Raw genomic sequence first — 12,116 nt, forward strand, 5'->3', positions numbered from 1 at the left:
GAGAGTGAGAGAGAGAAGATTAAAAAAAAAACCTGAGATTACGTGAACATTTTTTAAATTATTTTTTTAAGAGAACTAATAATCTCGAATCTTAGCGAATGTCGGACTCACCGCGATATATATCAGATCTCGTCGTTTCAGCGATATTCAATTCCACTGATGTTACTACTGCAAGCGGCGGAATAATATAAGGCGTGTGTGTGTGAGACAACAATTTCGCCTTTCTCAGCTGTATCTAATCGACTGACGACGGTCGTCGGCCTCAATCATTGATTGAACTTCGACGATCATTCGCTACTTATACCGGAAACAGGTTTGAGCAAAAAGATTCAGCGATGGTACACCGATGTTAATCGAATGAGACATGTTAGCGAGCTGACAAATAAAACTTTCTAAGCGTCGGTCGATGCGCAGCATCACATCCGCAGGATCCGTGACGCCTTTGACGTCTCGAGAAGTAACGGCTGCGCGTTATCGAGTACCTGCCACAAGAATCGCATCTTACAAATGTGCTTTCGAAGCGATCATGGATCGCCAGGAGATCATAGTTCAGAAATCATCGGAATATGATGATAATGTCGAAAAGATAATGACAGAATTATTTGATTTACCGAATCCGGGCATCGTCGCTTCTATGAGTCCCTCAGACAAGATTGCGAACAGGTGATCTGCAAAATCTTACTTCGTACTGCCGATTTATATGATCGAATACATATGACAAAATATCGATTAATGTATTTTATATACATACAAAAAATTTGTATTTTGTTTTATTCCAAAAACGGACAGAACTTTCCGGTAGACCTGATATATAAGATTTTGAAAAAATAAATAAAATGATAGTGTATAATAAATATAAAACAAAAACAATTAAATTTTTTTTTGAGATTGATAAATATTAATTCTGAGAAAGTTGAAATGAATCTTTTTTATTTAAAGTTTATTTTATAAGCAGTCCATATAATTCGTGACAGAGTTAAGAATAGAATTCTATTTATCAGTTTATGTGTCATTGTATATTAATATACGTATGTGTATTCTGATTTGAATTCTAAATCTGACATAGGCTTAGTAGTATTAACATATATTATTCAGCAAACTAAAATTTGAAATAGATTTTATTATAAATAATTTAGAATTTTTTATATTTTTTTGCAAAAGTGTGTGTGTATGTATGCGTGGAATCATGAATCTAAAATCAGCTTAATAATATTAATTAGCACATATTGCGCAGCAGAACTGAGATCCATAATTAAAAATCATTAAATGAGTACGTCGCTTAAAAATTATTACATAAGTACAAATTGTCATATTTTTTATTTTGCATTTATGACGTATGTAATTATGTAATGTATTTTTATATGTTTCAGAAAGATGCAATTATCTTCGCAAGATAAGGATCTACTGCCGCGCGGTAATCTTCAAGAGACTGTCCCGTTTCAGGAGGAAAGATGGCAAAATAAACATCAAAACGATGATGAAAAAAAATCATGGTCGCGAAGCTCGGAGCATAATTCTCAGAAAACCAAAGAACAAATTGCAGACGACAGCGTAAAATTAAACACGAGCTCTTCTGTTGAAACTGCATTATCAGGTATAACAGACGCGAATAATACTTATCAAACTAAAATCCAGGGCTGTAGCTTGCCTGCGAAAAAATCGTCGGACAACGCTATACGAAACTCTGTCCAAGAAACGGAAGAAAAGAACTCTCATATTAATAACAATATTAATTTAACGAATGACAGAGATATTTCTGCCGAAAGATCGAGCACCAAAGTAAAACTAGATTCTACAACGTCGAAAGATAAATTGCTAAACAAATCTGCACATAATTCCATCCGCAAAACTGAAAATAAAAATTTTCATTCTAAAAGTAAAACTATTTCCCCGAAAAATAGATGCATCAATAAGAAACATTCGTCGGGAAATAAATTATTCAAAACAAGTGCGCAGATTCGATTGAAGAAGCATCATTCTAAAAGTAGCATTGACTCCTTCAAAAATGATACGATTTTTGAAAAAGATCGCAAACAAGAGAAAAAGGAGCAAAAAGGAGAAATAGAAATAAATCAAGAATCCTCTTCATCAAAAATTAAACTGTTAGATTCGCAAGTACAAGAAGGCAGCAATGAATCTAAAAATAATGATAATTTATGTGAACGTAATGTCAATGCATCACGTGATACAATAGTTTTAAATTTAAAATCTTGTTTAGAAATAGAAACTAATCTTATCGCGAATGAGAATGAAAATGCATCTATTTCAAATGTACAAACTTCTCGTATCGATTCTGAATTGTTACCCGAGCAAACACATGCGTCTGCAACTAAAATATTTGTAAAAACCGATACACAAAATGGAAATATAAAGACAAAGCTTACAGATTGGCACAGAGATAGTCTACCTGTCGAAACAGATTCTAAAACAGCAGTTAAAAAAAGAGTACATTCTGAATCTTCGAATGAAAGTGCATCGACGAAAAAAATGCAAAAAGAGAAAGAGGCATCTCTTGATGGGTCACTCGATGAAAATTTGATGAGTGATACCGAGATATTCGATCGTAAAGTGTTTTCCGAGGATAAACGAATCCATAATAATAATAATGAGAATGAAAAGCAAATATATTGGGAGAGGATTACAGAATATATGACAAAGAAAAGAGAAACGTATAGATATCTAAGACAAAAAAGAAAATTAAAAAGAAAAAGGCAGGATAAGATTAAAAGGATACGAAAAAAATTTCGCTACTGTTTCCAAGATTGTCTTGGTTCTAGCAAAAGCGAGAGTGACGAGGATCGCAAGATTATATCGGAAAGTATAGAGAAAAGAAATCTGCAATTTGTCTCAAATAATTCCGAAATATATAACACATCTAACGATATTACAACAGAAGAAGAGATGGAAGACATTTATGAAAGAGATGAAATATTGATACATAAACGTTATGTGTCGGTTAATAATTTGCAAGAAGATACACAGAGCGTAATCTCGAAAGTAGAATCCATCAATTCCAGCGATTCCACCATATGCATCCAAAACGACACATTGCACGATTTTACAACGGACGAAGAGACGGATGAAAATACAGATTCTAACAAAGATAAAACATCGACATGTAAACGTCATATGTCAGATGATACTTCGCAGAAGGATATAGAGAGCGAAATCCCGGTGAAAATACAGCGCGTAGAGGATTCTGTGTTAATTGCCGATACAGAAACCGTTGTTAGCAAAAATGACACAGGACGTAGCGAAGATGCGGTTAATGTGGAATCGAAAGAAGTAAATATGCAGAACACGCAAGAAAATCAAAAAAATAACGAAAATATTAATATCGAAGATGCCGTTTATGTGGAGTCGAAAGAAATAAATATGCAGAACATGCAAGAAAATCCAAAAAATAACGAAAATATTAATATCGAAGATGCCGTTTATGTGGAAAAGAAAGAAGTAAATATGCAGAACACGCAAGAAAATCAAGAGAACGTCGAAAATGTTAATTTAACCGACGAGGATATAAAAATATCGAAAGATATAAGACCAAACTTGAAATTCTCAACCATGTCCGCGCAAGAGTTAATATCCAATATTGAAAAGAAAGATGGCTGTGATGTAACGCAAACTGTCGAAAATGTATCATTAACGAATAACGAAGATATTGCGACAAATAAAACAACTGTGATAACCGATCATGCTTCATTAATGTCACCAAAATTGGAGGAAGATTCTTCGAATAAGAAAGGTGTTGTTAACGAAGCCCTCTCCTCGCCAACAACATACGCGTCTTCAAAAAGATCAGATACAAACACCAGTAATGATAATTCATCAACAGACGATGATATTATTAGCGATATTGAAGTAGAAATAAAAATAAAACCCAAGTCGAAATCTCGAGTATCAAAAAAATTTTCGCTGAAAGCACCTCTATCTGTAGTGAATACGTGCATCTGCAAGAACTTGAATGCATTAAAAAGCAAACCAGATATTCTTGGCGAACTCTTTCAGATGAGTTTTAAAACATCTTCCGAAAACTCTAAGCACGGGAACACAATCAATAGCGAAATAAACGAAGCGAAAAATACGTCGGAAAAATCGTCGGATATTAATCTAGGTATTACCGCTGAAACAGCATCACATATTCAGGAAGTTATATGCAATTCTAGTCATACTACCAAAGATAATGCAAATCATTCTTCAAAACAACAGCAAGAACGAGGTTCTCAAAATGACACAATTTTTGATAGAGATAAAAATGCGACGCAACATCATCAAGAAGAAAAGAATAAACACGTACAATCTGCCGAACAGGAAAAGATGCAGATGACAAGTGAAAATGGTTCTGAATCAGCCAAATCTGCGTCTGATTTGGAAAAACAATTACCAAAGTCTTCCTCGAATGACAAAGAAAAGATAGCAGACGAGCAACAAAAAAATCCTCAAGATGATATAATTTTGATCGAGAGTGGATATGCGACGGAGGGTGATCAGGGAGAAAAGGATGAACGCGTACAGTCCGTCGAAGGGAAAGGAACGCCACCTGAAAACAGTGTTGAATCAGCTAAATCTGCACGCGACATGCTTGATTTGACAGAACAATTACCAAAGACTTCCTCGGAAACTATGGATTCAAAGCGCAACACAGTAAGGGTTCGAACGAGCGCAGAGCTTGGATCCCCGTGGAGTCCTATGAATTTATCTATGGATTCTGATGCATCGATTATATCAGACAATACACATTCAGTGCCTTCAGCATCATCGACATGCGGACCACCGCCATCGTATAATTCCGCTACCAAATCTGCGTATCATTCACCCATGGCGAATCTACTGGATGTATCGGCTGATAATATTTCTTCGAACTTTATCATGAAGTTGGTGCCAAGCGCAATAACAAATGTCTGCTATAACTTTGCATCGTGTCGCAAGATTTTTCGAGAACAAATATTCAACGAAGAAAAGATGTATAGAATGAGGATCAATCTACTTCAAATATGTCAAAATATAGATACCTTGAAGATATTGTTGTGCACGACAAATGAAGAGTATGTTATAAATTACATCAATCAACAAAAGATGCTAGTTTTTCCGATATCAGTTAGAGAATTTAAGCAATATTTGTTTTTATTTGAACGCTATGTATCGGTGGCGTGTGCCGCACCGTTTCGCGATAAGATATGTTCAAACATGCCGCAACTTTCGAACATTAACAATTCAGTTCCGAGTGCATCGGTACCGAATGTTCAGGCACAATCACCATATTTGGGAAATGCTCCAGGCATGCCGTTGCCAGGCATGCAGCATGTCAGAGCGCAATCCTCAACAATGCCACCCCCGGGACCGAATATCAATCGATCACAGTCGTCGAGGAGTACGGACAATTCTTCGCGTTTAAGGCAATCTGCACCGAATATTCGCCCGTGTAAAGTTTCATCTACAAGTATACCAGTGCCAAATTCCATTCCGAATCCAACGATTAATCCACAACAGCCTGTAGGAAACGCGAGTTATTTACAAGGCCAGCGTATGCCAAATGTGTCGAGTGTCAATAATCAACAGTTTTTCGTAAATCCGGGTAACACTCTATATACAACGGCGTCGGCCGCATCTGCATCGAATATTAATATGTGCATATATCCGCCCACAAATCAAGGGAATACAAACGTCTCTTTTACAACTGGACAGAAGTATTCGCATATCGAAACGAGAACTACCAATAGTGCGACCGCAGCATCTGCGATTAATATGCAACAACAAAACCAAACTCCGTACTCCCAGATGCCGTTTTACGGAAACTCAGGAGCATCGTATTTTTCGCCGTCCACGACAAACCAAAATATTAATGGAATGAATCAGTTTATGCATAATATCACTCAGTCCAAAGTTTGTACAACTGTTAACGCTCCGGGAAATGTGACGGGAAACATTAGACCTGGGAATCCGTTTGTAAATCTGCATATGCAGACTCCGCCGGTACCTGCGGAGAAAGGTGTCCCACAGTATAACAATAGCGTGTCGAATAGTGTCGCGTCGCAATCTGCACGTGTACACGTTCAGAATATTTTGCCGAATCCGAGTCAGCAGCAACAAAATTTGCAACAATACCTGCACCAGAAACTACCCAGTGGTACATCTGCATCTTTTACCGATTTGTTAAGTAATAATGTCTCGCAGAACGCGCAGCCATCCATGCCGAATAAGAAAACGGGGATCCCCGAGACACAAATTAGGGATGGTATGCCAAATAAAACACCATTCGCGAAACCGCAACAAAATATACATCAAGGAACCCCGTGCATACATAACACATGCGTAAATACGTACGAATACGTACACAAAGTATCGCAAAAGTCGTCTGGCATCTTTCCGAAGACTCCCGTGTCGCAGGAACCAAGTGTCTCGCAGAATGCGTCTAACACAGCTTCGCAAAAAGGTAAAAGGAAATTAATATTATCAAAACCTACATCTGCGTCATCGCCGCCAAACGAAATTGTGAACCCTCACTTTGATCTGAGCTTTCTGACAGAGATTCAAAAAATTATGTTGAAAAATCAGTTAAAATTTTATTTCGAAAAATATTCATTTAAACAGCAAGACTCCCAAAAATTCTACCTTGAAAGAAAGATGTTGAATTTCTTTTATAAATCTTTAGATAATTATCTAATCAAGATGATGATAGGAAATAAAATAAATCAAAATCGTATCGAAGAAAAATTACAAAACGATGCATCACGAAAAGCATCGAAAATACCAAATCACCAATCAAAAATCAAATCATCTTGCAAAAAAACTCAATCTAATAAAATTAATGAGAATAATTCACTCTGCGATAAAGTGCGAAAAAAACTATCTCTAAAAGAAAAGACTGATCCGAATATTTCATTAAGCTCAAAATCTACGACGGTAGAAAGTAATTTATCGATGGAAGCGCGAAATAGGGAATTACGTCTTAAGTCTACGTCAAAATCCACGATAATTGAAGAATCATCTCCGGGAACTGTAGATTTGCAAAAGCAGAATATAGATACACCAAAGATGCGATGCAAGAAAAACTTATCTTTCATTATGGGAGAACAATCTGAAAATATAAAAACATCGTTAAATTCAGGACATTCAAACATTCCGGAAGAAAATTCGATCGCGGAAACGTCGTGCAGAATCTCGGAAACGAAAGCGCAAGACAACGCAAATATTAACAAAACTGCAAGATCTCTGGTAGAAAAATTGCACGATAAGCGATTAACAGAATTATATATTTCTCTTCTCACACAAGATACGTCGAATGTCTTACGAAATGCATTAAGCAATGAAATAAAAGACTGTTCAAAGATTGCAAAAGATGACGCTAAAAAAACTGGTAACATAGAGACGGAAAATATATCCAAAATTTCAAATGTTACAACGTTAAATAATATTAGAGAAAACGATGCGATATCACAATCCTCGTTTAACACAAGAACGCAAGATAATATAAGAAATAAGGAAACTGTAAAATCTCCAACGAAGGATCTGCATGACAAGCGACTGTTGGAATTGTGTTCCTCTTCTGTGCAAAAAATGTTGAACTTGTTACAAGATGATAAAACGAAAGATGATAACGTAAACATTGGAGGATCTGATAACACGGACACGGCCAACATATGCAAAATCTCTAACATAGTTACAATATTAAATAGCAATGGAGGAAACGAAAAAGTGGCCTCGCAAGTTCCTTGTAACACAAAAACTCGAGATAAAGAACTGGATCACAATGAAGCGTGTAATCTCAACAATAAAATATCTGGCGAAAATTCACATGATGGAAAACGCGATAATGTCAAAGAAAATATCAAAACATCCAGATCGATTTTCACCGAATCACAGTTTGATACGTCATGTATACCACGAACTTCTACACCGTTTATATCAGATACGTCAGAATTATTATTTCCGATAAACAGAAGCGAATCCGCAAAAATATCGCAAACAGATACCGCACGTAAAAAATATACTTTTGGAACGCTATCAGAATTTTTCTCCAACGAGCAACAAGATGATTCTACGAACGAACAGATTAATAACTTTGAGAGAACGAACGACGAGAGCTTTGAAAGTTCAGGAAATCTGCACATCGACGAAAACGCGGAAAAATCGAATTCAGATTTGCAAGAAGAGCAGCGCGATAAGATATCGTCTTTTGGAAATGATAAACCGAATACGTCGCAGGATTTATGCCTTGACAAGACGAGGGGCGAACCTATAAAAATAACATTATTGCCACCATCTGTAGAAAATTTTGAATTAAAATTATTAGTAACAGAAGAACAAAACGTTCAGAAATTTAATGAGGAATTATCATTAAAACAAAAGGAGATGCAAGCTCAGGAAACATCGCCGTCTGAAATTCCGAAAGATACATCAAGTACGAGAGCGGCGATGGAATCAATCGACACCGTGAAGGAACTTGAAGATATGAAGAAGAATCAAGTACAAGTGGATACTCATAGCGGCATTAAAGCAATTAATGAACTGCTCAAACACGTGTCCGAGCATAGGTATAATGGAAAATCGAGAACCTTTTCGTGTAATCCTACAATAAAAAGTAATGCTACAAATGTAAATGTAAATGAGGCCGTTGTCGACAAAAATGATATTTCGAACGCCAAATTCGTTGCCAGTCCCACGAAAAGCGAAGATAATCATGAGAACTCCAATATGAGTATCCTGAACGTCACGAGCATATCGTCGTCGTTATTTGAGAAAATAGACAATTCCGATGCGCTCTTTTCAGATGATGTTGTATTGTTGGATGAGATGAAGGAAAAATCGTCATTTGTGAACGACAATTTGGAAGTTCCTAACTCCGCATCGTTAAATGAGATTAAGGTAGAAGAGTCGTTGGACGTGAACGACAATTCGGAAATTCCTGATTTTGCACCGTTGAATGAGATAAAGATAGAAGAGTTTTTGGACGTGGACGACAATCTGGAAGTTCCTGATTCTGCGTCGTTGAATGAGATAAAGAAAGAAAAATTGTCAGATATGAACGACAATCCAGATGTCTATAATTTCGGGTGGTTGAATGAGATAAAAGAAGAAAAGTCCTTGAACATGAACAATGATTTTGAAATCCTTAACTCCACGTCGTTGAATGAGATAAAAGAAGGGAAGTCGTCGGACGTGGATGACAATGTGGAAGTCCATAATTTCGTGTGGTTGAATGAGATAAAAGAAGAAAAGTCCTTGAACAATGATCCTGAAATCCTTATCTCCGCGTCGTTGAATGAGATAAAGGGAGGGGAGTTGTCGGACGTAAACGACAATTTGGAAGGCCATAATTTTGTGTGGTTGAATGAAATGAAAGAAGAAAAGTCTTTGAACATGAACAATGATCCTGAAATCCTTAACTCCGCGTCGTTGAATGAGATAAAGGAAGGAATGTCATCGGACGTGGACAACAATCTGGAAGTCCATAATCTCGCATGGTTGAATGAAATGAAAGAAGAAAAGTCCTTGAACGTAAACAATAAGCCGGAAGTCCTAAATTCTTTGTCGTTGAATGAAATAAAGGAAGGAATGTCATCAGACGTGAACGACAATTTGCAAGTCCCAGATGAGATGGAAAACAGGCCGTGTTTACGTTGCAAACGCAAGAGCATAGTATATTGTCAAGCCTGTTTGGAGGCTCCTTACTGCTCCAAGCGTTGCTCGGATTTGCATTGGAAAGCAATTCATTACAAACAGTGTAAGAATCTTTACAAACCAATCATTTGTATCGATTTATAATTTTCCAAGATTCTTGCCTGTGCTCGTTTTGAATACGGAGTTCTTTTGGAATCTTGGACTCTTTTCCTAATATACCAAATATATAAACGATATCTGTTTGAGCTTAACTAATCAATATTTATTATCACTTATGTTTAAAAAATATAATAACTGTTTGACAAAATTATTTTTATAATAAAAATTTTCTTTAAGTTATGCGCGATACATAGAATGATTTATACGAGAAGTATCTTCCTTTGGTACAAGATCGACGATGAAAAAATATAACACATGTGAAAATGTTAAAAGATGTAACGAGAAAAATGCTTAACTTTCTATATATTTTTTTTTCCCGTGAATGCAATTTCTTTTATGCGTGCACGTACATAAGAGACAGGAAAGGGGAGAGAGAGAAAGAGAAAAATATGCAATTCAAAATTTTTTTAAAAATTCTTGTTTCTCATTCAGTGCTTAAAAATATTAAAATAAGAATGAATTTTGGCAGAACTTTGAAGTTTCCTAAGCACATATTTGGAGACAGAGTTTTTGCTATATTGAAATTTTATAATTTAATTTTTTTTTAGGGATTTTCTGCAATTTCCTGCAAAATGACGAGAGAAATCGATTTATACGATAAGAAATATATGATTTTATTCTAAAAAGTGCACATAACATCTGTGAAATAAGTTTACACATTACATTTCGTCTTTCTCTTTTTATTTTTTTTTTTATCGTCGACCGCGCGTTTACTCTTCGTTCTAAATATAAACATGCACGCACACACACACACATATACATAAACCATTCTATATAGAGATAAAGAAAGTAATATATATAATAGCATTAGTTATGTTAACAGTACATAAATAGCTTCTAAAATAAATATTAATTGTATTTGATGTTTATTTTTAAAAATCCGATATCTGTTTCAATTTTTGATATCGTTATACGAGATTTGACATACTTGAAAGTGAAATCTTATAGTTTTGTTTTAAAAATTACATTCATTACCTATGAATTGTAAGACTTTGTAAGATGTAAGATAATTTTTATACTTTCATACATATATGTAAAAAGGAAAAATATATATTTATATATTTAATGCTTGTTATTGTTAATTTAACTTACATATTAAAAACATATAGATTCGTATACATATAATGCTAATAAAAATATAATCCCTTTCAGATTTATTCCCTCTTAATTACAAGTTCCCTTTGACTAGCTTAAAATTAACAAAATAATTTTTCTGATCAATAAAACATATATTTTTAAAGTTAAATATTTAATAATATAGAGCAATAATATGATTTGTTGCAGTGATTATATCAAATTAATTGTACTAATTGTATAGGAAAATGTTATAACATAAAAAATTCCGAAAAAATATAAATATTGTATCTCTACTAATTTATTGACTCAATCGTTCATACGGCAATACAATGTAGGATACATATCATAGAGAATGCTAGTAATATTAGTGTAACCATTATAAATACAAACTAAACAGGACCATCCTCTAATCTTCATAGCCTTCAGGTAGAGCATTTGCTTTGGGATTATGGAAAAGCGAATGATTACCATCACCCCATGGGAATTTCTATAAATAAAAGAATAATTAAAGATTAATCAGTACTTAAATCTTAAAAATATATTTATCTTTCACATTTATACAATGAAAATGAGATCGATGCATAACATATTGATATATACCTTGGTTCTTATCCTCATATGATCGTATGGAATAAATTCTGGACGTTCATCACCATGATGAGCCTGATGATTTAAATAACAATTCAACATAGCCAGACCTATCGCTGGAAAGCCTACGAAGAGCGAAATCCTCTTCCACAACAGTTGTGTCTGCTCTGTAAAGTACATATGCACAAGCATTACTGTTATGTAATGTTCGCCGATAACTTATTTCAAGATATGATACATTTTCCGCGGAAAATACAACGCATCACCGTAATGTTGTACAAGTAAAAAGCGTCTTATCATAGAGAAGATTTTAGTTAACAACATTTAACAAAAATATCTTATTGTAAAAGATAGTATCGTCGAGTATGTCATATTCTGTGCAAGTATAAAAATCTCCGTTTTCAAACGCGCGCATATAAAATATTGAATTATTAGCACAACAATTCGCTTGTATTCACCTGAACTGGCATGTTCGTGACTGGCAGACGTCGCATATTTTCTCGAAAAGGTACGAACGGCTCTCATCCAAGAAGCCATTTTTGCTCTTCTGCTAAGCTCCAATGCTACTTTCTCTAGATGTCATATGGGTGATAAACACGATAGAGCGCGTTCGGAAATCTTACTTGTGGAGTAAAGTAGCGTTTAACTGACCAATCAGAACAAAATATTTC

General features: G+C 35.1%; 2 protein-coding genes across 9 annotated transcripts in view; one reads left to right on the forward strand and one right to left on the reverse strand.

Moving 5' to 3' along the window:
- Positions 1–10,607, forward strand: part of LOC115235278 — a 14,767-nt gene extending 4,160 nt beyond the window's left edge. For 6 of the 8 annotated variants that reach the window (XM_029806943.1, XM_029806944.1, XM_029806945.1 and 3 more), the window contains 2 exons: positions 1,371–9,724; positions 10,329–10,607. In XM_029806943.1, coding sequence (XP_029662803.1) covers positions 1,371–9,724; positions 10,329–10,381 — 8,407 coding nt within the window. In that variant the 3' untranslated portion in view covers positions 10,382–10,607. Of the gene's footprint in view, positions 1–70; positions 664–1,370 lie in introns of those variants that run through there. The other 2 variants (XM_029806947.1, XM_029806948.1) reach the window with 2 other exon arrangements.
- A 526-nt stretch (positions 10,608–11,133) lies between these two features.
- Positions 11,134–12,060, reverse strand: LOC115235281 (cytochrome c oxidase subunit 6A2, mitochondrial-like). The gene is made up of 3 exons (XM_029806952.1): positions 11,904–12,060; positions 11,458–11,612; positions 11,134–11,344 (listed from the first exon to the last, which is right to left on the reverse strand). Exons 1-3 carry the CDS (start codon positions 11,980–11,982, stop codon positions 11,264–11,266), a joined length of 315 nt encoding a protein of 104 aa, XP_029662812.1. The 5' UTR covers positions 11,983–12,060; the 3' UTR covers positions 11,134–11,263.
- Positions 12,061–12,116: the final 56 nt, after the last annotated feature.

This window comes from Formica exsecta, unplaced genomic scaffold (assembly GCF_003651465.1).
Source record: "Formica exsecta isolate Colony F162 unplaced genomic scaffold, ASM365146v1 scaffold218, whole genome shotgun sequence".
In the NCBI taxonomy this organism is placed as follows: Eukaryota; Metazoa; Arthropoda; class Insecta; order Hymenoptera; family Formicidae; genus Formica; species Formica exsecta.

Bases quoted from the DNA above. Each gene is read 5' to 3' on its own strand.
- LOC115235281 (XM_029806952.1), bottom strand. From the start codon at position 11,982: ATGGCTTCTTGGATGAGAGCCGTTCGTACCTTTTCGAGAAAATATGCG. The intron at 11,613-11,903 runs GTGAATACAAGC...TGTACTTTACAG, and splicing joins TCACGAACATGCCAGTTCAG to AGCAGACACAACTGTTGTGG. The intron at 11,345-11,457 runs GTATATATCAAT...TTTTATTTATAG, and splicing joins ATATGAGGATAAGAACCAAG to AAATTCCCATGGGGTGATGG.